This window comes from Protopterus annectens, chromosome 4.part0, assembly GCF_019279795.1.
Source record: "Protopterus annectens isolate FY-2018-M chromosome 4.part0, PAN1.0, whole genome shotgun sequence".
Lineage (NCBI taxonomy): Eukaryota > Metazoa > Chordata > Ceratodontiformes > Protopteridae > Protopterus > Protopterus annectens.
Genome location: NC_056733.1, coordinates 1,699,743,339 through 1,699,769,508, shown reverse-complemented (window position 1 = coordinate 1,699,769,508; position 26,170 = coordinate 1,699,743,339). Strand labels below are relative to the sequence as shown.

General features: G+C 39.3%; 1 protein-coding gene across 1 annotated transcript in view; it reads right to left on the bottom strand.

The window, feature by feature from the left end:
* ARAP3 (ArfGAP with RhoGAP domain, ankyrin repeat and PH domain 3) overlaps window positions 1-26,170 on the bottom strand; it is a 1,205,760-nt gene that overhangs the window by 45,913 nt on the left and 1,133,677 nt on the right. The window contains exon 32 of the mRNA XM_044069919.1: window positions 10,556-10,699. Coding sequence (XP_043925854.1) covers window positions 10,556-10,699 — 144 coding nt within the window. The remainder of the gene's footprint in view (window positions 1-10,555; window positions 10,700-26,170) is intronic.

The following is a 26,170-nucleotide window of genomic DNA, read 5'->3' as shown; positions in this document are numbered from 1 at the left end:
TACAAACTCTCACGAGATGACCGTAACCTTACCCCACAATACCTAAATACTGTCCTAAGCCACTGCAACTGGGAACCACTACGGACACTTGGGTTAGACCAGGCAATAGACTACTTCAATACTACCTTCTCTAACATCCTTAACAGTCTAGCTCCCAGCAGAAAGATCAGAGTTAAAGCCAACTATGCACCCTGGCTAAGTAGGGACACCATAGACTTACTAAAAGCCAGAGATAAAGCCTGGAAAATCTGCAAAACTGACAAAACCCCTAGCTCCAGGCAATACTATCAACAGCTTAGAAATAAGGCCAAGGCTGAATCCAAAATAAACAAACAAAACTATTTTCTTAGCGCCCGAAGGAAATATTCAAATAATCCACAAAAATTCTGGCATGACATTAACTCCCTACTAAAGCCAGGCAAAACCACTACGCCAGCTCCCAGCTCTACTAACAATACCATAGACATAGCTTTTCAATTTAATAACCATTTTACTAAATCCATCTTAGCCCTGTCCAGTCAAATAGCCAAAAACAGTCTACCTCAATCACAACCCAACCTATCCCACATCACCCCTTCTTTCAGCCTATCACCAGTGCCCACCTCAACTATCAAAAAACTTCTCCTAAAACTAAAGCCATTGGCAGCTGATAACATACCTGCTGCATACCTAAAAATGGCTAGTGACTCCTTATCATATCCTGTCTCCATCCTAATCAACTGCTCCATACTAGAATCCTACATACCCAAACTCTGGAAAGTATCTCACATCATTCCTCTCCATAAAGGAGGCAACTCCTATGAATTCTCCAACTACCAACCTATTGCCATCCTTTGCCTCCTATCCAAAATTCTTAAAAAATGCATCCACTTGCAAGTGATGACATTTCTTAACACACACAATCTACTATCTACCACAGAACATGGTTTCCGTTCACATCACAGCACTACCACAGCCCTTCTGTCCTTCTCTAATCATATAAACCTTCACAGGGATGATAACAAATATGCATTAGCCATTTTCCTAGACCTCTCAAAAGTATTTGATATGGTCTTCCACTCCATTCTACTAGACTCACTAACATCATTATCCTTCACCTCCTCTACCAATGCCTGGTTCAGAAGCTACCTATCTGACAGGCAACAATCAGTCCAGTGGAAAGGAACTCTGTTGACACAACTTCCAACCACCATAGGAGTCCCACAGGGCTCTACACTGGGCCCACTATTGTTCTCTATTTTTACAAATAACCACAATAGTTCTACACAACATGCCACACTCATACAATATGCGGATGATTCAACCCTGATCTGCTCCGCCTCATCTCCCACCACCCTACATACACTCACTCAAGATACCTTTAACTCAGTAGAAAAATGGATAGCAGGTATCCAACAAATTCAAAATCCCAAAAAGACAAAACTGCTACTATTTACCCCTAATAGATAAAAAAAACCTCTCCTTTACCATAACACCTAAGGACGGCACCACCATCTCCCCTTCTAACCACACCAAACTTCTGGGCATTGAAATAGACAATAATCTCCACTTTGATGTTCACATCTCATAAAACTAGTACACAAAAAGCTAGGCTCCATATACAGGCATAAGTCCTTTCTCTCACAAAAATCAAGAGTCACTCTTGCACAAAGCCACCTCCTCTCAACTCTATTATACGCAGCACCAATCTTTACCCATATCAGACAATGTGACCTAGACAAACTAGAATCATGCTACAGTAAAATAGCCAAGTTTGCTATTAACTCAACCTATAGAACCCATCACTGTACTGCACTAAAAGAACTAAAATGGCTTGAGCTACCACAGCTACTTAACTATTGCCAGCTGGGCACAGCCTACAATATTCTCAAATATCCTGAAAAAACCCTCATTATCCAACCTACTTACTGTCTATACTGCAAACCAGTACCTAAGATCTTGTGAACAATCTCTCTTCTCCATCACCAAGGCTAACAATAGTGCAGGGAAAACACTCTACTCCCACACCGTTGCCAGAAATTGGAACTCTCTTCCCCTATCAGTGTCCACTGCCCCCTCCACATCCATATTCAAAAACTCCCTCAAATCACATCTTCTTAGTACCTGGTTATGCCCTTGTATCACATAACCCTACCCACACTGCTATTAACTCCCCAAACTCCTCTCTGATCATATGCTGGATCTCTGATCCCCTCTAGGCTTGGTCATCTGAAAGTGTACTTTTAACTGTAGAATCTTACTTGATATATTTTCTTCTCTTACAACTGACAATGTCTTTTTACCTATGTTCTATATCTTCTTTTACCTGGAGTATTTTATAATTTCTTGTTACATTACTATGCTCAGCATACATGATGTAACCTGTTTTGTGTATTATGCTGGATGTACTGTAACTGACATTGTCTTTTACCTGTGTTCTATGTCTTCTTTTACCTGGAGTGTTTTATTAATTTCTTGTTATATTACTATGCTCAGCATACATGATGTAACCTGTTTTGTGTATTATGCTGGATGTACTGTATTTGTATAACGTGATGCCGGAGCTTTTCTCCCCGGGCCTCCACTGAAAATGGACCTGGTCCAGTCGGAATTTCCCGATTAACAAATGCAAAATAAATAAATATCTTATCCTGATATTGAAGTAGCGCTATCCTCAAAGCTTTCTGCTTGTTTATTATTCTTGCTAGCCCTTTGGACTGGACTTGTGCCCACTCAGAGTATCTAGCTATAGACTTCAATTCATGCAAGGAGTAGTTAGGTTGATGTAGGTCAAATAACTGTTTCTGCTTGATAGTAATTGATTTATCAATATCAGGATCTTTGTTAATTTGGTACTTTGATTCAAGTTCTTTGAGTTCATCTAACAACCTATTTTCTTCCCTTTTAACTATTTTTTTAAATAAGTGGCTTTCTGTATTAATACTCCCCCTCATTTTTGTCTTGCTCGCTGCCCATTGTATATCATAAGGAATGTTTGCAAATTTCTAGGTTATCTTCCAATTCCGATAGTATTTCTATAATTTCTTGGACCACCTCTGCTTCTGATAGCATATTATTGTTTAAAGACAAGTTACACCAGTTAGTCATTCCCATTGGTTAGTCGTGCAGGTTTAGTTTAAGCGTAATCTTTGAATGATCGGACAGATATCTAGGATCAGAGGAATATTTTCTCTCTCCTTCTGTCAGTAATTCTGAGATGAGAAAGAAGTCCAACCTTGACCAGGCATTATGACATTTGGAATAGTATGTAAAATGATTACTTTTCATCAGGGTGTCTCCAAATGATATAGGATCAATTAGACTAAAAGTAGACATAAGCTCGTCAATGGCAATTGATGCTTGGAAGTTTTGTGAGTTGGGGTTACTCATGCGATCTAGTCCTGGGTCAATGACTCTATTCCAATCTCCGCCTATTATGAAGTGGTGATTAGGGAACTTGCATAATAAATTATATATTTCAAGAATGAAATTTTGTTGCCTTAAACATGGGCCACATATATTGAGGAACATAATTGGTTTTCCATTTGATGCTCTTGGGGCTATGAAAAAACTCCATCTACCATTAACATCAAAGTTTTGATCAATGATAGATTGTTGGAATGATTTTTTGATTATACTAGTCACCCCCTTGGAGTTGGAGCTATCCCCTGCTGTTATAATAGATTTTATCCATCTGCTATTCATATCTCCTTTCCATTCCTCTTTAAGCATCTGTGTTTCTTGTAAGAAGCATATATTCACCTGAGATTTGAAAATAAGGTTCTTATTTTTGTCTTGCAATCCTCTTATGTTCCACAAGTCTATCACCCACATCCCAGAGGATTAAATAAAACTCTAGACAATCCAAATATTAGTTTGAGGTAATTATGTTCTTTCAAGGTTCTATGTTCAATCTTCGTAGATAGATCATGGTCAATTCCTATCTCAGTAGCACTAAGCTCCTTCAAAACTAAACCCGTACCTAACCATCCACCCTTCTCATTTGAAAGAGCTTAAGGAAAAGGGTTATGTATTGAGTAGCGAGTAAGCATTGTGTTAATAAAATAAAGATATAACCCACAGTGATAATTTTAATTAAACTTTTGATCTCGTGGGAGCATGTAGAACTAATGTACAAATCTAAACCAATTCCTAGAATCGCCATCCCTAACCCTACTTAGGAAATCCACTAGGCTCCTGGATTCCTTACACCTAAAACATTTGACCATTTGTAGCCATATATTCTTATCTAGTTAGGTACCCTCTTTAGAATATTGAGTCGCATCCCTTCTAAACGTAGAGTAAAATGTAAGCTATGTAGTAATACATTCCATAATTGTGAAGTATTTATAATACTTCACAACCAAAGTTATGTGTAGAGATGATAGGTATCTGGGACCCTGGTCTGTTCTATGCACTGTGTGTTGTAAAAGGGGAAACTGAATAAAGCTCATAAAATTGACATATCATGAGAACAGGTAACAACACAGAGAATTTATATGAAGTACGTTAGGGAAAAAAAAGTTAAGGTGAATATTATACTTCCACACATCCCTACACTAACAAGCAGGGGGAACTACTATTCACCAGGAAAAACTTGTGCCTGAGTTGCACTTAAACATTACAGGGATTGGACGGAGGCACTAACCACCAGGGAAATCCTGTGCCTGAGTGACTCTTAAACACTATGGGTATTTGGGGTAGGTGGAACACTATCTATGAGGGAGCACTACTCCATGGGAATTGGGGAGTATGGGGAAACACTAGCCACAAGGGAGAACTCATACCTGAGTGGGACTTAAAAACTACAGGGATAGGGGATGTAGGGAAACAATTGCCACCAGGGAAAACTTGTGCCTGAGTGGCATGATGGAGACTGGGGGGCAGGGGGGAGGGTTAGGGTAAAATGCTAACCATCAGGGATATTAAACATGACTTGCCTTAAATTCACATATTGAAAAAAGGTGCAGGGAACCACTAAATGCCACAGATATGCAGCTTGTTATAAAAAGGCTTTAAGCTTTAAGCACTGTACACTCCCCCTAGCCAAAGGTGATATTAGCCCTCTGCACTACTAGACATCAGGGATGTAGTTTAGAAATATGCCTATGTAAAAAGAGAACATGGGGTAAAGGGATTTGAACTATGAAGGCTTAATACAAGAAACCACTGTATTATCCCACTGTACTGACTGAGAACTTGGTGAAAGAGGTGTTTTTTAATATATATGGAGGATCTCAAGCATTATGCGATGCCTGCAACATGTTGTGATGTATGAGGGAGAGGGACAGAAAATGTTACACATACCTGTCAACCTGGTAAACAGCTTTTTCGCTATCATGCATTTATTGAAGGATATGAAACTTGAATGTCTGGCATTATGGGCTGACTGTAATTTCTTCATTTATTTATTTTATTTATCATTATTGAATTATCTATCTGGGTAGGGGAAAAGGAGACATCATGGATGTTCTTAAAACAGGGATAGGTATGGTTTATGTGGTGTGGGCTTGTGTGTGCAAGTGAGTGACTGGGGTGTGTTTCTGGGCTTACACAATGTGGCCGCCACAGTTAACTACCAATCTATACTTCCTGTAGTTAACTTTAATTCACAGACATGCAAACTAGTCAGCAATGAGGTCTTTCCTCATTGTGGCTAATATGTTTATGAATCACAGAATACTGTATTGCATTAATATGGCTTTTTTACTGTGGCCCTTAAAACAATGTCTTAGCACTTTAATGAATCATTTGGCTTGTCTGTCTCACCTGATCTATCTAATGAATTGTTCCCTAAATGGAATGATATAAGAGAAATTTCAATATTTTTTGGTAGATCTGTATTTCTTATTCCTCCTCTGTAGGAGTCTGTACCCTTCACTCGTTTCTATATTATATAATTAATTCCAGGAATGCTGTATATCACAGAAAAATACACATTAACTTGTGCTTTTTTCTCAAAGTATAACAAAAGTAAAAAATACACCATTTTCTAAAAAAAATAGCCCTTTCATTAGAAAAGATTCACAAGCTTTGATGAGTCGTAATGAAACTATGACTATCAAAGCAAACAAACACATTTGCTAAAGGTAACAAAATGTTTTCTAATTGGTATGTCTGGTCTTTAAAATCCAAAAAAATGTTATACTAAATTGTCCAGTAATCACTCAATTTACTGCCAAAGATGTACTTATTTTGTACTTATTCATATTATAAAACTGGTATGATATCCTATAATTTGCTTAATTAGGTGTACTCTGAGAACTATATTTTTTTCTCCAGAAATGTAGAGGTTCATGGATACTTACTAGGTTAATGATCAATGAGGATCTTTTGAAGCAGAGTCATATATCTCCATTAAGTTTTAACCCTTATATTTTAATTTCAAACAAATCCAGAGATGATGTGTTGCTCATATACATGAGGGACAAAGGTGCTAAACCACAACAGAATTTGCAGTTTCCTATCCATTCGTCCAGATTATGTTTGAATAGTGTATGAGAAGTAGTTTGCTTTATGTGGAGAAGACAATTCCAAAGAACTGGCATTCTCTTCCATATCTGTTCCTCCAACAAGTTTTATTTATGTTGCAAGAAAGATTTAGATCTCTTGAGCAGGTGACGATGCCCCTCTAGACTTGAAAATGTGCAGTAGTTCAGACAGAATAGGGTCTTTTGAAGTTCTATATATGAGGCAGGCATTGCCCCTTAGTAGCATGTTTGACATGAAGAGAGACAAGAGACATGACTTTTGAGATAGTCTGCATAGATTTTCTGATTTATGACCTTAATTTTCTTATTAAGAGAGTGTTGTGGGCATTTTAGTTGTTTCAAATGTTTGGACAGGTATGTAATGAAGGGACATTATACTCATTCATTGGCCTGATAAGTGATGAGTATGGAACACAGTGAAAGGATCACATCCCTAGACTTGAACACCATACTTTTAAAAATAAAGTATCAATGAAAAAGCACTTTCTTACTATAGTGGATATCGAAGAGCAGTTCATTGTCAACATAGTTTTCCAGGTACTTAACTATTGGATCAATTTTCAGGGGTGTGTTCTCAATTTGCAAGGAACATCTTGCTTCCTGGAGGATACTATTGTATACATCTTGACATTCAGTTTTACTGTATGGTTTTGACACTAGCTATTGGTTTAAAAAAGGTCCTTTTGGAGGCTCTTGGCATCCTGTTTGTTGTTTATGATGGCACCAAGTTTACAGTCATCTGCTGACCTTGTCAACCATAAATCCTTAATAGCAGCTTTGACCTCCAAGAAGCGAATGCCAAAGAGGAGTGACCCAAAGACTGAACTCTGGGATACACTGCTAATGATAGGTCTTTTGGGGGAGGTAGACCATACATTTTCTCTGAGTCTGTGTAACTTTAGAGGCAGTATATGTATAGTCTGGGAGTATGGAGGAAGAACCTCATATTGAGGGGATGCAGGGGCAAAGCTCTGCCTTTGGCTCAATGGAGTGGCCATATTTTTGGGAGGTAATGTGGGGCTTCCGTATCCCGGAAGAATTTTTCAGGATAATTCAACTCTTTATCAATCTCCTTGGGTAAAATATGTGAAATGGGGCTTCTGTCCATGCAGTTTTTGCTAGAAAAAGGGACAAAGCAGAAATGTCCCCTGTCACCTTTACTGTTTGTGTTGGCTATAGAGCTGCCGGTAAATACTTTGGCAAAGAATTGCAGAGATATAAAACCATCTACGATTCAAGACCCAATTATCTCATCTTGAGTTGTGAATGATGGTGTGTGCAGTTGAGTAATCCCAGGGATTCTGTTTCATTATTACTGGAACCATTAGAGGGAGTTGCAGTGTCATGTTTGAAGATTAATCATAATAATACGGTAGTCTTCCCTTTAAACAAACAATGCATGGAAGATGTAGGGCAGGATTGCCTCTTGGCAGGGTTTAATGTATGTATGGCGGTCACATATACGGGTATAAGGATGGATTATCCTTTGCATGAATTAACTGAGGATAATTCTTAGATTCCTCCTTATGTGGTCAAAGGAGATAAACTATATTTGGAATAAGCTAAATGTGCCTTTTTTACACAGAATTCAAGCAGTGAAGATGGTGTTACTGCCCAAAATTGTATATTATGTTAGACATATTCCACATGTGGCAGGAACAAATTGGGTTAAAGTAATTCAAAAACACTTTATAGATTTTATTTAGGCTGGAAAGTATCCTAGAGTAAGTAGGAAAATCCTTATGAAATTGAGACAGATAGGTAGTTTAGGAGTACCTAAAGTAAAGCTGTAGAAAAGAGCCCCAGTGGGTTGGCAAATATGTAGAATGATAGTGACACTGAGGCTGGTATGGTTATGGGTTAAGGTGGTGGTGATCTTCCAAACGGGAATACAGGAATGGTAGGGAAGCCAACAAGGTTTGAGACCCAGGTAGTTTGGAAGGTTGGTGGAAGAGGCAGGAACTAGGTAAGGAGAGTTGGAAGAGAGAGCACAAATGGGATAGGTTGTGGTTCAACACAGAGTTGAAGCTTGATAATAAGATTTTACAATGGGATAATTGGATTAAGGCTGATATTATGTTTGTGGAAGAGGTTTGGGATAAAGTTTTTTCAGAATTAAATGTCAGTAGATATTTAAGATGGTGGCACTACTTACAGTTGACGTCATTATTGCAGAAGGCAAGGTGCAGGATTTGCAGGGAATGGTGGAGTAAACAACAAGAGGACTTTATGATGAAAACCAGGAAAGGTAAGATTAGAGCAGGAAATATCTATAAAGTCTACAAATGTAATGTGAATGCTAAACAGGAAGGGAAGGGGAATATATGGAGACAATCAATTGAGGACCCGCTTTGAGAAAACACTTGGAAGGATGTGTAGAAGCGGGCTATTCATCCACATTGCTCTAAATGACCAAATTTTATGTTATTTAAGATAATACATCTGCATCAGTAGTCCCAAAATCAATTGTACAGAAGGCACTGGGTTTCCATGTCAGGATACTGGAGATGTGAAGTCCCTAGTGCAGATTAGTTTCACATGATATGGGGATGCTCAGCCATATATTCATTGTGGCTCAAAGTTTACCATGCGACTACACAAACATGTTGTTGCCAGTTGACAACTACAGAGGATAGCAGATGTTGGCTTTTGGGCATGAAATGAGATAGGCAAGATATGCCATTTCTGGTGGATGTTTTTGCAGCAAAACAGAGGCCAAGATGATGACTGTCATTTTTAGTTAAGTATTGGAAACACCACACAGTGGATTGGAAATGAGAGTTCCTGGTGTACATTAACAGGCGGGTCAATCAAAGGAAAGTTTTTAACAAAGTTAAGGAGGACAGTCAGTTTTGGAGTGTATTTATCTTCAATTTAATAAGAGGAAATTAATTTGTCGGGGAGGATATTACATACTGTATCCTTTGTAATAGTTGTGGTCTAGTAGGACTTTGTTATTTTTTTTATTTTATTTTACCTTCTCTCTGATGCAGAAAGCATAAACTTTGATGCTGTCGATATTGTACTGAAATGGTGTGCTAAACTGGATAATTTTGAATAAAGAATGGTTTTAAATAAAAAAGTAGTAATTGTATTTCTCATATTTTCACACAGCTTTTCAGAGAGACCTTTCAGCTTTTTTTAAAGTGGTAATAATATATTTTATATTGCCCACACTGCACAAAATTCTAGTTAGCATTTAGTAAATAAAATTCTGAAGCAGTATGATTTCAGAAAAAGGAGCTGTTCTGCTGCAGTGATTAAAATAAATTTTAATCAAATTCAGTTTACATAAGTATTGACTTCAGAGAGCAGATTATTATGACACACTGCTTCTCTTGCTAGCTAAGAATTCTTGCTACAGACAAAGAATGCAATAAGACAGACATGGATACATTTTAGAAACACTAATGTGTATTTTATCTGGTCTTTCCCCTGACATATCCTTTCTAATTGTGGTATAACCCCTGAGAAGAGAGTGCGGTATTTTACTCAAGTGGCTGTACTGAAAAAAAAAAAAAAAGAAAGAAAAAATCCAGGGGATCGTGAAGTACAATTAATAAGTCTCTAAACTATTTAGTTGATGCAAAGACTTTACAGCGCTAATGCTATCACCTGCTTTTTATATGGAACTTCATTTGATATGTTGCTGAAATTGTAGCTATTTAAAATATTTTCTTAATATAAAACCAGAAGAAATGCAATTATAGTGGCAAGATCTTAAGATGAGTACTAATATAGTTCCATAGTTTTTCTCTCTTTGATATTCATTTTCGCATGCGTTAACTGTGGTATTCCTAAGACTGTGGTCCCTTTCAAAGAAAAATGATATGATTCTCTTTGGAGCAAAGGAAATGTTACAGGGATTTATCCCTGTTGTTACTGCACATCATATAAATCAAAAATGAGTTCATTGTGAAGTCTAACATTGCATTCTGTCCTATACGTCCAAAACTGAAAATGTTTTCTTACTCAGTCTTCCAAAGCCTCTTATTTTTACAGCTGAAGTGCTTCATGTTTCAAGATTTTAACTCAGAATTAAACTTAGCCATGGGTTGGTTCAAATAACATTAACAAGTTTTTACCAGAGTTTGATTGGCTGTCACCATGCCGGAGTTTGTATCATCTCCACGAAGTGGTACCAGAGGCATCGTGCCAAACTTCTGCCTGGTCAGATCAGAGGAGGAATGTCGCCTCATGGTCACAGTTACAGCCTGAGGGTCATCATGCTATAAAGACATAAAAATTTAACGGATAAGACAATGTAATTGTTCTACAATACACGGGTTTATGCTGATTCACCTTCTATTCCCATTATAGTGCAGAAAATGTTATAAGTGCTCTAACTGCACTGTTTTTAAGTGTATATTCTTTTACATGTACACTGTCTGTGCTTAAACACATATATGACACTTAATTGCTAGAGCTATCTGCTGTTTATAGTAGCAAAATGTTCTACTGTCTTGTAATACAAATGAAAGGCCATCCTGCTAAGGCAAAACCTGTATAAAAGATTAAATCTTATCAGCACTTTATTTTTTTTCATTTTATCCATATATCCATATATTCTATTTATGCATCATTCACATAGAGTACATTGTAATTTGAGCCCCCCAAAGGTTGCTTAAGAACACAAAACCTGTTGTATACTAGGTATAACTAGGTTATAACTGCAGCAGAATGAGACACAGTGAGACAGTAAACAGGATTTCACCATCCCTCCCCCACATCTTTTGGAATGCTCCATTCCCCCTCTCTCACATCTTTTGGAATGCTCCATCCTATATCTCATACACTTGTAAATAAAGGCCCAAGTTTACTTCCAGACTCCAATGCTGGCAGGGGTACTGCTAGTTTAAGAACTTTCAGCAAGTATTTGCATCAGTCAGTCCTTAATACTAAACTATAATGAAGCCATTTCATTCAGCAGTCACCAGTTATGCTTAACTCTGTGAACTTTTCAAAAAGAAATGTGACTTAAACCAAGGAAGAGAGACTACTTTTCATGGCCAACTATCTTATACAGTGTACATTTCCACTATGATTATAAAAGCAAAGAGCAAAATGTGAAAGTGTGTGTGTGTGTGTGTGTGTGTGTGTGTGTGTGTGTGTGTGTGTGTGTGTGTGTGTATAATGATTATTTGTTCTTTTATTGGATCCAATTTGTTGAATCAGTAATCATAAGGAAAAAAAATGGTTATATCTCAAAGTAGTATCCTCTCCTGGAATTTGTGCAGGATGGATATAGTTACATTGCTTGACAGATGTGAATGACAAGAATCCATGACTGGGCAAGTGCACAAATTGTCAAAGCAACATTATCATTTTTACAGCCCTACATATGTTTACCAAGCACTTACACAGTATGACTTACAAAAACAAAAGCTCAAGTCACAGATTGTGTTAAATGGTCTTGTAATTTCAAAGTAGATTCAGAACTGAGGTGTTTTATTGAGGTTTCTATGCATTTTGCATCTGCATAACATGTTCAAAGTATTAAAAAGACTCGGCTTCAATGTTCTTGTTGCTTGGGTAGTAATTAGTTGCAGATTCTAGCACATTTACAGTTTAAAGAACAAATTAAGTAGGGTTGTGGTTGCTTGCTGCCAGTCGAGGTAAAAGTAAACAAAATTACTGTTAACCAGCCACTGGGGATGCACAAGCCAGTGCGTTTCTTTGTGCCGGTCCCAAGCCTGGATAAATGGGGAGGGTTGCGTCAGGAAGGGCATCCAGCATAAAATTTTGCCAAATCATACATGCGGTCAACAGTACGGATATACATACCAGATCGGTCGAGGCCTGGGTTAACAACGACTGCCAGCAGTACTGTTGGCCAACTGGGTGCTGGCGGAAATTGAGCTACTGTTGGCTGAAGGAGGAGAAGAGGGGAGGGCATGCCCGAAGGTAGGTAAAGGCTAGGACTGTGATAGTGAGGGTCAGAACTTTGAATGTTGACAGTATGGCTGGTATAGGGAGAGAGCTAGCTGATATGATGGAAAGAAGGAAGGTTGGTATATTGTGTGTGCAAGAGACCAAATGGAAGGGGAGCAAGGCTAGGTGTATCGGAGATGGGTTCAAATTGTTTTATCATGGTGTGGATGGGAGGAGAAATGGCGTAGGGGTTATCCTGAAGGAACAGTATGCTAAGAGTGTTTTGGAGGTGAAAAGAGTGTCAGATAGAGTGATGTTTATGAAGCTGGAAATTGATGGTGTAATGATGAATGTTGTTAGTGCATATGCTCCACAAGTTGGGTGTGCAATGGATGAGAAAAAAAAATTTTGGAGTGAGTTGGATGAAGTGGTGATGACTGTACCCAAGGGTGAGAGACTGGTGATTGGAGCAGATTTCAATGGGTATGTTGGTGAAGGGAACAGAGAGGATGACGAAGTGATGGGTAGGTATGGTGTTAAGCAAAGGAATGCAGCAGGGTCAGATGGTAGTGGATTTTGCGAAAAGGATGGACATGGTTGTGGTGAATATGTATTTTAACAAGAGGGAAGAGCATAAGGTAACATACAAGAGTGGAGGAAGATGCACACAGGTGGATTATATCTTATGTAGAAGGGCCAGTCTGAAGGAGATTGGAGACTGTAAAGTGGTGGCAGGGGAAAGTGTAGTTAGGCAGCATAGGATGGTGGTTTGTAGGATGACACTGGTGATCAAGAAGAGGAGGAGGAGTGTGAGGGCAGCACCAAGGATCAAATGGTGAAAATTGAAAAAGGGTAATTGTGAGGTGGAGTTCAGGGAAGAGTTAAGACAGGCACTGGGTGGCAGTGAAGAGTTACCAAATAGCTGGGAAACTACAGCAGAGCTAGTAAGGGAGATAGCTAGAAAGGTGCTTGGTGTGACATCTGGAAAGACGAAGGAGGACAAGGAGACCTGGTGGTGGAATGAGGAAGTACAGGAGAGTATACAGAGAAAGAGGTTGGCGAAGAAGAAGTATGATTGTCAGAGAGATGAAGAAAGTAGACAAGAGTATAAAGAGATGAAATGCATGGCAAAGAGAGACGTGGCGAAGGCTAAGGATAAGGTGTATGAAGAGTTGTATGAAAGGTTGGACACTAAGGAGGGAGAAAACGGCCTGTACCGATTGGTTAAACAGAGGGACCAAGCTAGTAAAGATGTGCAGCAGGTAAGGGTGATAAAGGATAATGAGGGAAACGTACTCACAAGCAAGGAGAGTGTGTTGAGCAGATGGAAAGAGTACTTTGAGGGGCTGATAAATGAAGAGAATGAGAGGGAGAGAAGGTTGGATGATGTGTGGATAGTGAATCATGAAGTGCAGTGGATTAGCAAGGAGGAAGTAAGGATAGCTATGAAGAGGATGAAGAATGGAAAGGCTGTTGGTCCAGATAACATACCTGTGGAAGCATGGAGGTGTTTTAGGTGAAATGGCAGTGAAGTTTTTAACTAGATTGTTTATTGAAATCTTGGAAAGTGACAGGATGCCTGAGGAATGGAGGAAAAAGTGTTTTGGTACCGATTTTTAAGAATAAGGGTGATGTGCAGAGCTGTAGTAACTACAGAGGGATTAGACTGATCAGTCACAGCATAAGATTATGGGAAAGAGTAGTGGAAGCTAGGTTAAGAAGGGAGGTGATGATTAGTGATCAGCAGTATGGTTTCATGCCAGGAAAGAGCACTACAGATGCAATGTTTGCTCTGAGAGTGTTGATGGAGAAGTACAGAGAAGGTCAGAAGGAGTTGCATTGTGTCTTTGTGAACTTAGAGAAAGCATATGACAGGGTGCTTAGAGAGGAGTTGTGGTATTGTATGAGGAAGTCGGGAGTGTCAGAGAAGTATGTAAGAGTGGTACAGGATATGTACGAGGGTAGTGTGGCAGTGGTGAGGTCTGCGGTGGGAGTGACAGATGCGTTTAAGGTGGAGGTGGGATTACATCAAGGATCAGCTCTGAGCCCTTTCTTATTTACAATGCGGATGGGCAGGTTGACAGACGAGATCAGACAGGAGTCCCAGTGGACTATGATGTTTGCAGATGACATTGTGATCTGTAGTGAGAGTAGGGAACAGGTGGAGGAGACCCTGGAGAGGTGGAGATATGCTCTGGAGAGAAGAGGAATGACTAAGACAGAATATATGTGTGTGAATGAGAGGGAGGATAGAGGAATGGTGAGAATGTAGGGAGTAGAGGTGGCGAAGGTGGATGAGTTTAAATACTTGGGGTCAACAGTTCAGAGTAATGGTAAGTGTGGAAGAGAGGTGAAGAAGAGAGTACAGGCAGGATGTTGTGGGTGGAGAAGAATGTCAGGAGTGATTTGTGACAGACGAGTACCAGTAAGAGTGAAAGGGAAGGTCTACAAGAGGGTAGTGAGACCAGCTATGTTATATGGGTTGGAGACAAAGGCACTGACAAAAAGGCAGGAGTCAGAGCTGGACGTGGCAGAGTTAAAGATGTTAAGATTTGCAATGGGTGTGACGAGGGTGGACAGGATTAGGAATAAGTATATTAGAGGGTCAGTCCAGGTTGAAAGGTTTGGAGACAAAGCCAGATAGGCAAGATTACATTGGTTTGGACATGTGCTGAGGAGGGATGCAGAGTACATTGGGAAAAAGATGCTAAGGATGAAGCTGCCAGGTAACAGGAAAAGAGGAAGGCCTAAGATAAGGTTTATGGATGTGGTGAGAGAGGACATGCAGGTGGTTGGTGTGACACAGCAAGATGCAGAGGACAGGAAGAAATGGATACAGATTATCTGCTGTGGCGACCCCTAACGGGAGCAGCCAAAAGAAGAAGAAGAAGAAGTGTGGATGTACACTTCGGTAAGGTTTGCATGTGCTCTGCATAGCAGATTTTTTTTTTTGAACAAAACAAAAATCATGTGGTTAACAGTACCTTGCCAATGTGTGTCTCACAAGAAGTTCACTGAGGCACAAATCATATCATGGCAAGAAGCTTTATTTTCCAGAATAGTACTGACAGCTACTAAGATTACACAAGAAGTGAATATAACATGGCAGGCTATAAAGACTAATCTACACACATGAAACTATGCACTGGCCAGCTTAGGTGGCACCTCTTGAAATATTCTTTCCAATCATAATTCATATTCTTAAGCTAACAGAAACAGCATTCAATCATCTTCTAGAGATGGCTTAGACTGTTAGATTTCAAAATCCTCTCAAATCACATCTGGTTTCTCATGATCACATTTTTCCCTCACAGAAACAATGCTGCATTCAGAACATGTAATAAAAGCAATGACAAAATATGATAACAGACTGTCTATGTTTCTAACTACTTATCCTAGGTAAGTAATGTTCCATAATAATTCTTTGTCCTTAACAAAGCAGAGCTATAATTTCTTATCTAAACCTGCAATATGCAGCAGCTGTAGAATAATGTTTTACAGAGCACATTTTTTTCTGGCCTACCATGCTAGGAAATAACTCTCATAAAATACATATATATTCTTTGACCTAGTTTGCTTAGAAATAATGTCTGAAATAATTCTACTAGTGAAAATCCATTCTGATACATATTATTTTAATATTGCAACAGTTCCCACTTTTGTTCAATCATTAATTTACAGATTAAACTTTTATCTACTCTAGAAAGTGGGTTAAAGAGATCTGAGCCAGGGCTACATTAACTATCAGACTAGTACCAAAAAATAATTCAGCAAGATAGACATAAGGTACAGGAAAAATGAACACTATGTTAGAAACACACTTTCTGGCTTGAGTGTTCAATGGTAGCATTCACTCTATGCATTTATATGCATACATACTCTAAGAATATCACTAATTTATCAGTACCTATTTTTTCCTTTCTTCTTATTAACATGCTATGCATAAAGCACAGCAAAATTAGAATGATAATTTCAAAAGGTAAGACCATTTTTAAAATCTTTTCCATCCTGGAAACAGAGAGGCTATCAGTGTTATGGTGAGCTATCTCCTCCTTCAGCATAACAAAAATCTACAACTTCTGAGATATACACGTATTATTTTTAATTTAATTTCACTACCAGGAATGATTGTGCTGTATTCTTATTTCACACATTTTCCCTTTTCTCACTGAGAATACATAAATTTCTCATTTACCTGTGCTAAAAAAATACTTGTTTAACTCTTTTTTCCTAAAGGCCAGGATTTAAACTGCAAGAATCATGCTACATATAACAGACACTTGCATTTGCCTTAAATATACATTTTACATTTTCTACTTTTCTCATTGTCCATCCAGAAAACAAAAATCTGTAATTTACATTTCCCTCTTTTTGTTCTGAAATGTATCAAAAGTCATGTTTTGTGTAACTTTTGTTTCCCTGAATAAAACACCCTTTTAGTATGCTTTTATTTTTCATGATCGATTATTGATTTACCCATGGAAACCTGGTCTACAATACCATGAACGTAATTAAATATTCTTTACTGTTTGTTTTCTCAAACAGTCATATAACTCATTTTGATCAGTATATCACAATGAATGGGTGGTGGTGGTTCTGTGATAGCGTTGTCGCCTCACAGTAAGACGCTCTCCGGTTCGATTCTCAGCTAGAGTGTCTTCTTCGTCGAGACATGCGTGAATGGGCGTACCTTCGTTGAAGGTTGTGCGTCAGGGCTGGTAACTCAGCACGTAAAAATCAACTACCAATCATTGGCGGACCGGAGTTCCGCTGTGGTCGACCCCTAACCGGGAAAAGCCGAAAGACACAACATATCACAATGAATGGAAAACCTGTCAGTATAACCATGCCTGTGCTCATTGTGATAGATATGCCATCCTGGAAGAGCAAGTCTAATTTCAAATAAGTGGGTTTGCATCCAAAGATGGGACACTCAGTTAACACTCAGTCAAATGACAAGTTAATGGTCAACAAATTGCCAGTCTACAAATTATCCTCACTACTTCAAAATGTGAACATTTCCAAAAAACCCACTGACTCATTAACTAACTGCAAGCTCAAGTACTGAAAACACAATCCATGCTTATCCAGATGATGGAATGTATGTCAGATTAAGCTGTAAACTCCAAACTAGTAGCAGTGACATGAAAATACAGCAGTCAATTGTTCTTTGGTGCAGAAATCCAAGTTTAATTCACACAAGCAGCTTCCAATGTTTAAAATCAAAGCACATGAAGCACATAAACGCCTTTTACCAACTCCGCGTTTTCGTCTTAATTAAAACAGACTTCATCAGATGCAGACTCATAACAAACCACACATATTTATACCAATTAATATTTAAAATCATCCAATCAGCAACCATAATAAATGAATATAATTAAAAAAGCTAAAAACTCATGCCTTGTCATTTGTGGAATAAAATGTTAAAAACACACTTAAAAGCTAGAACATTTTCATTCCAGGTGTTAATGAAGTTTGCATAACAATAAATAATAAATAAATACAATTAAATATTCAGCATTGCACAATACAAATTTAAAAGCCGTATAAAGTTTAAAAGCTTCTATTTAAAATGTTTTATGAACTTTTTAGTATTTCTTTGTTAAATGCTCCCTCTAGTGAATTTTAGTGGAAATGCATGCAAATAAGGATTTTTTTTCCTTTTTTAATGTTCATAATTTAGCTGATCTCATTTAAAGTAGTGGGGCAATGGAAACATTATCATTTAAACCGGGGGCGTCCCAGCATCTAATGTGATTTGCTACCACAATTCCTTGTATTCAATTTTTTCTTCCCACAGTCTGCCCCTTGCTTCCTTTTTTATTTGCTCCAGCACAAAAAATAAGAAATTTGCTCCATCACATACCTTGGTGTGCTTATATAGAGCATTTGTTTCTTTTTTGTTCTGTACATCATATTTATGTCGTAGATCCTTCTCCTTAACTTACGCTTGATTTTCCTATATAGAAGGATCTACATTCCACACAGGTAGCCAGGTACACTATTCCAGATGATTCACAATTAAAGCTCACTTTGCTCTCAATCAATCTGCCCCTACTTTCTATAAATACGTGGTCAGTATTTGCTATATTTCCACAATGGGAGCAGCAGCTACGTTTATATGTGCCTCTCCTTCTCCTATTCCCTTCCTTCCTTTTCCAGTCATTTTCTAAAATAGTCTTTAAGTTAAGCAAATTTTTGTGTACAATTTTAAGGGGTTCTCTAGACACTCCTTCCAGGTCAGTAAATTTAACAAACCTTTCCCATTCAGTTTTTACAAACTTTCTAGCTAAACCACAGAAGGCATTACATTCCAATATTATTAGTTTTACTGACCTGGAAGGAGTGTCTAGGGAACATATATATACATATATAGGAAAAAATGAGCATAAGTTAAGGAGAAGGCTCTACGAGCATAAATATGATATACAGAACAGAAAAGAAACAAATGCTTTATGCACACCAAGGTATGTGATGGAGCAAATTTCTTACTTTTTTGTGGTGGAGCAAATAAAAAAGGAAGCCAGGGGTGGACTGTGGGAAGAGAAATCGAATACAAGGAATTGTGGTGGCAAATCACATTAGATACTGGGACGCCCCCTGGTTTAAATAATAATGTTTCCATTGCCCCACTACTTAAAATGAGATCAGCTAAATTATGAACATTAAAAAAGGAAAAATTCCTTATATCTGTGCATCTCCACTAAAATTCACTGGCGGGAGCCTTTAACAAAGAAATACTAAAAAGTTCATATAACATTTTAAATACAAGCTTTTAAACTTTATATGGCTTTTAAAATTGTACTGTGTAATGCTTAATATTTAATTTGTATTTATTTATTATTTATTGTTATGCAAAGTTCATTAACATCTGGAATGAAAATGTTCTAGCTTTTAAGTGTGTTTTTAACATTTTATTCCACAAATGACAAGGTATGAGTTTTTAGCTTTTTTAATTATATTAATTTATTATTTTTACTGATTGGATGATTTTAAATATTAATTGGTATAAATATGTGTGGTTTGTTATGAGTCTGCATCTGATGAAGTCTTTTTTAATTAAGACGAAAATGCTGAGTTGGTGAAAGGCATTAATGCACTTTGATTTAAACATTGGAAACTGCTTGTGTGAATTAAACTTGGATGTTTGCACCAAAGCACAACTGACTGCTGTATTTTCGTGTCAAGGGTACTAGTTTGCAGTTTACAGTTCTATTTTGTACCTTTGCTGGCTTTTACTTAGATTAAGCTGTCTCATACAGTATTATTGACAAATCACAAATTATACCAGTATGTTTGTAGATTTCCTGTTTGCACTTATTTTTAAAATCGTTTTTTTCTCAAAACTTGCATTTTATCTGTCTTTGGCCTAGCACTCTTGTGTGGGGTCATTTACTGCACTGTTATAACTTGTTGATACTTGTGAACCTCTGCTATCTCTGAAAAAACAAAAAAACAAACAAAATCTTGCTTTTTTCCCACTTTCCTGAGATTTAAAAAAGTTCAGTTACAGGCTTGCTGTTCTTGAACTGTTTGTAAGTTTCTGTGAGGCCATTTTTTGCTTGGGCTAAAGGGAAGTCTCTCTGTTGATCAGTGGCAGTGAAAAACATTGAGCAGCCTGTCTGCCCCTTTGGGAGTGGTTACTGACTTGAAACTGTAGTTTTATTGACCATTTTGGGTCAATTCCAAAACTCCTTCATCTTCCTCTCTTAAAACCCTCTTTTGCGTGGTTTTGCGCACTTTTGTGCATAGTGCAACAGCGGGCAGCACCGCCTAATTGGGTTTAAACTATTCCTGGCTCCACAAAGTCTGCTCTTCACTTTTTCCCTTAGAACTGCTCCATCTCTCAATTTAAACACCATATTCTCATTCTAAGGCCCTTCACTGGTCCAATTAAGTAATCCTACAAGTTAGCACTATTAAACCATAAGCACTACTTACTCTTATACTCTCTACGATTACCCTGTCCTCTACTGGTCCATCTTAAATTCAGTTTCCCTATATTACTCTAGCATGTCCAAAGGTCAGTCAGTGGTTTCCTCTCCAGTCCAGCTGGTGCATCTGGGAATTTTGAGGCAATGTTACAACTGTCTCATGTACACAGACAACCCTCTCCTCCTCCAAACAGGTTCAAATATATGTGAGAGATGCAACTATTTAGCCAAACTGGACGCTGAGCTCTCTCATCTCAAAACTGGTGTAACCAGTCAGGAGGAGAAGGTAACCTCACACAACACAATTCCAGTATCACATAGTCCCACCACATCAGCGAACCAAACACATAAAGACACAAAAACATGCTCGGAGGTTCTAAATAAAAATCTACCTAAGCAACAGCGACCTCCAAAGCAGACATCCAAGCAAACGCTACCTCAAAACAAAACACACACAACACATAACCCACAAAGTCAGTGTGCCAAGCAGCCACAGCCCTTAAGGCTGAATAACACACCTGATACTCTTGTAATAGGTGACTCTATTGTCAGACACACTGACGTCCCGCTCACCAGGCTGAATAAAGAGAAGGTCACGGTGAGCTGCCTGTTGGGTGCTAGGATCTGCCACATAACGCAAGCACTCAGGTCACTCCAAAGCAAATACAAATATGACTCAGTCATTGTACATGCTGGCGTGAATGACCTGAGACGTACCTCCCTGGACTACATGAAAAGAGACATAGAGGAGCTCTCTGATCATGTAGCCCAGGCTGGTATGACCCTGACCTTGAGCAGCATCTTACCCTCACCTAGAATGATGCCACAGTACAAAGACAAAATGATCGATTTTAACAATAGGCTAAAATTTTGGTGTCATTCAAAGGGGATCCAGTGTCTGTCAGCCTGGGATGGCATGCTCGACAAGCCATGTTGCTTCGCTAGGGACAGCTTGCACCTGTCACCACTGGGCTTTTGGATATTGGCAAAGGCTCTTGCCACCCCCATAGTGCCTTCTTTAGGCAAGGCTCAAAAGTCAAACCCACCCCCATAGACAGCACAAGGAACAAGAAACTAAGGGTAATGCTGCTAAATGCCAGAAGTCTTAACCTCAAGATGCACGCACTCGAAGCTCTCCTCAGTATGGAGAACATCAATATCTGTGCAGTGACAGAAACCTGGTTCAAGGCTCCAGAGAGCACCCCAGCACTACCAGGCTATACCTCATATCATGCTTTTCACCCCAAAACCCAGACCAAACCACAAAAGGAGGGGAGTTTCCATATTTATCAAGGATATCCACACCTCCAGGTTAGTGGCATTGCACAAGTATCGGAGACCATCCATGTGCAACTAACAGTGGGCAAGACTGCTTTTCAGTTTATAGCATCCTACAGACCACCCTCTCAAAGTCAGGAATCCCACTCGGCTTTCCTGAAAACATTGGAGAACATGAAGATCTCTCCGAACACCATTATATTGGGCGACTTCAACTACCCAAACATTGACTGGGAGCACTACTCAAACCCCAGCACCTTAGCCCAAAGGTTCCTGGAAATTATAAACTCAAATGCTATGGAACAACTAGTCACCACTCCCACAAGAGGGGACAACATACTAGACCTGATCATTACCAACATGGGGACTCTATGCTCCACACCAGAAGTATATCCCTCATTGGTAAGATCAGACCATAAATTAATTTCACTGGATGTCCACATCCCGACCCCACCCTCAGCCCAGAAAACCACAGTGATAAACTTCTCAAAAGCGAACTTCTCACTTCTCAAAACCAAAGTGGAATCCTTCAAGGCCCCAGGGCCAGTGGAAGCTACGGCCCAAACTGCAGAATCCTATATAAACGCATTCTACGGATATCTCCAGGAATGCATGGAACATGCTATCCCAAACAAAACCAAGACCCAATCATCCAAAGGCAGGCGTCCAGTCTGGTGGACCCCTGCCATAAATAAACTGTACAACAGAAGGAGGAAGCTACTACATGATAGAGCAAAATTCCTAATAGGGAAGGCATCTCTGATCAGTACTAGCAAAAAATTACGATCCCTCATAAAATCCTCCAAGGCCAGCTTCGAGAGAAAAATTGCACAGGACACCAAAGACAATCATAAGGCTTTTTTCAGTTATGTTAGAAACCTGGGATGCAACTCCCAGACTTGTTCTGAGTTGATTCTAAATGACAAAAAATACACTGAACCCACAGACATCGCCAATATCCTGGCAGACAGGTTCAGTGCAAACTTCTCCACCCCACCCCCCAAAAGAGCAAGTATCTATCCCGGCAGAGGGCTGCCTCCCAAACATCTCTGATGCTCAGGTGAAGGCTGCCCTCTCCAAAGCAAAAAACACTGCTTCCATGGGACCAGATGGCGTCCCAGGTTGCGTCCTACATGAACTCCAAGAGGAACTAATCCCTCAAATAAAACAGCTATACAATCTCAGCCTCACTACAGGATGTGTGCCCACAGAATGGTGTACAGCAACAGTGGTCCCACTCCACAAAGGTGGAGCCTCTACGGACCCTGGAAACTATTGCCCCATAAGCCTGACTAGCTTAGTCTGCAAGGCTATGGAGAGGATCATCATGGAGCTCATAAACAAAGACATTGGGGACCTACAGACATTAGATCCTACCCAGTTTGGCTTTGTCAAGGGCAGATCCTGCCTTTTGAACCTGGTTGACTTCTTGAAACAGTCACCAAAGCCATAGATGAAGGGAAGGTAGTCCACACAGCCTATCTGGACCTTGCAAAGGCATTTGACACAATACCCCACTTGAGCATCATAGATAAGCTATCCAGCTTAAATATAAACCCCTATGTCACAAGATGGGTCGTAAACTGGCTCAAAGACAGAACCCACAGAGTGAGAGTTGCTGGAGCCATGTCAGACTCGAAACCGGTCACAAGTGGCGTCCCACAGGGTTCTGTCCTGGGACCACTCTTGTTCGGTATATACTTTTCCGAGGTACAGGCAAATGTGGGAGGACTATGGCTCACCAAGTTTGCAGATGACTACAAACTGGGCGCCATAATCAACTCTCCAGCTGACACAAACATCCTTCAAAAAGGTCTCACAGAGACAGATAACTGGTGCCAGCGCCATGGTTTAAAGCTAAATGCCAAAAAATGTAAAGTCATACCCTTTGGCAAAAACAATGTGCCCACAAATTACCACATAAGTGGACACCCATTAAGTACAGAGAAAGTTATTAGGGACCTGGGGACCCAAGTTGATAGAATCTCTCCTTTGAAAACCACATTGCCAAAGTGGTTAGAAAGACCTTCTACATAGCCCACCTTATCACGAAGGGTTTCACATCTAGATCAAGAGAGGTAATCCTGCCCCTTTATTCATCCCTCATCAGGCCCATCATAGAATACAATGCCCCTTTTGGGATGTACCTTACCCGACACCTGCAGCAATTAGAAAGACCCGAAAAGTATCTCACCAAGAGGATCAAGGGTCTCAAACTGATGCCATATGCTGCTCAGTTAAAAAAACTCCAGCTCTACTCAGTTGCATACCGCCTACTTCGAGGCGATCTATGCCTGACATACAAAGCTATGTCAAATCCAGAATTAATGGACATGCTCCACCTCAGTAAATCTAAATCCCTTAGAGCCACGCTCGAGGGACTTGAACCTCAGCACAGAAATAAATTGAACTTGCTGGAGGGACAGGTTCATAACCCAGAGGCTCCCTTCGCTCAGGAATAGAATTCCAGTTCATGTGAGGCAGAGCACCTCACTGAATCTCTTCAAGAAGAATCTCGATAGGTGGATGGGGGATCGTAGGTTTGTCCCAGGGATTACTCCCGTGTCACTATTAGACAGAGGCACAGTAAACTAAACCTTAAAAAGGGCACAGTATACTCAAATCAAGGGGTGGCGTAAGCCATACAGAATCGGGCTAGGCTTATAATTGCCCCAGGGCAGATAGCCTAGTATGAACCTATGAACCTATGAACCTAAGAATTTAGAGTGTTTGAAAGCTGTCAGGAGGGGTTAGAAAATATACAACAGTTAGAGAGTGGTATGAATGGGAGCAAAACAAGTGAGCGTGCATATTTTAGGCTGGGTGGATTATTTCATCTTCTACTGCTAAGTCTGTGTGTTTTATGTTTTCTCTTTTTCATTTTATTTTTAACTCCACTGATACTAATGATTAGCTTCCCTACTACAGCCCAGAGTTGGATCATGGTCACATTGGGCCCCAGTCACACACACAGCCCTCCCACACTGCACAGACAGCAGCCCACCATCACAGCCATTACAATGTCCCATTACTTGCTACTTCTCCCCAGTTACCATAAACCCTGTTCAGACCTGTCAGTGTGCAGACTATTTTCTTCTTTACCTCTACAGTGATTACAGACATTTGGATTTAATTTAAAAATTTCAGATTTTATAGTTCAAACACTGATGGACATCTGCTAACCAAAACAACAGTTTCATAATGTAAACAGACAACATTAACAGTAAATGTCTCTGCCCTTGAAACTCACATTCATTGAAATGGCATTAAAACCCACATTCAAAGAAAATGCATCTGGCCAGTGGCGGGTAAAGTTTACCTGCAGGCTGTTTTCAAACCATGAGCCTCTTGCACACATTTTTAGGACCATGCATTAATGCATGTGTTCTTTGATTCACCTTCCCAATTGTATTAAGTTATATTCCTTGTATAATACAGCACCACTTGTTAAGAGTGTGTTTTAAATTTGTAGTTTTGAACATTTTTCCAGTAAGCAGTGAAACAAAACGTATGAACAAATAATGACAAAACTGTCCATTTCAGAACATTTCAACCATAAAAGGTCATTCAAACTTTTGTCATTACAATCCATCACTATCATTCAATATGCATAATCTCTGTAGAAGTAAAGGTCATCTGAATGATTCCACATTAAATAGATCTGTGGCTAATGAAGAGGTTGCTACTGGCAAACAACTTTACCTTTCACTGTTTCAGCTACAAATTTAGTACCTGTTGCCATTGAAGAATAAATTGCCTGTTACATGAAAAAAAAAACGATAAGCTTGTAATATTGCAAAAGTGAATGGATGGCAAATCAACAATGGGTTCATTGTTTCTAGGCATGTCATCCAGAGAAAGGCACACTCAGGACTGCAACCCCACCCAAAAAAAATAAAGGGCAACACAGTATTAGCAATCCATTTGCAAGGTGTGGAAGTAAACCTACAGCCTTCTGCATCAAAAGCAAGTATGCTACCTGTTGTATTACTAACACTGCCTGCTTTCAACTTGTGTAACATAGTTATGACCATTTGCTAAACAAAATAGTTGTACACTGAAAACAGACTTACCATGAGCAGCAGTACATGTCTCTTCCCTTGAAGCTCACAATTCCTTGAAAATGTGTTGAAGCTCACAATTACTTGAAAATGCACTGAAAATACACAATTCATTGAAAAGAGGTAGCTGGTGTCATGGGAGTGCTACAGAATCCTGAAAGTCAAAAATCCTGAAGACCAAAATCCTGAAAGTTCAAAATACTGAAAACACACAGGATACCAACACTCACTATATTGCAGCACAAGTACATACAGAAACATATTACCCTTCACCTATAAAGCCCCCTGCACCCCCCACCTGCTATTTAAATATATCAACTCCGAGATTGCACTTTACTACACTAAGTGCAATCTTGGAGTTGATATATTTAAGTAGCAGGGGGTGTGGGTGGCACAGCCCCCCGCATGGGGATGCAGGGGGGCTTGCCCCCCTGCTTATACTTGGAGAAAAGTAATATAGTTTGTGTTTTATTTGTTTTTGTATGTACTTGTGTTGGAATATAGCGAGTGTTGGTATCCTGTTTGTTTTCAGTATTTTGAGTTTTCAGTATTT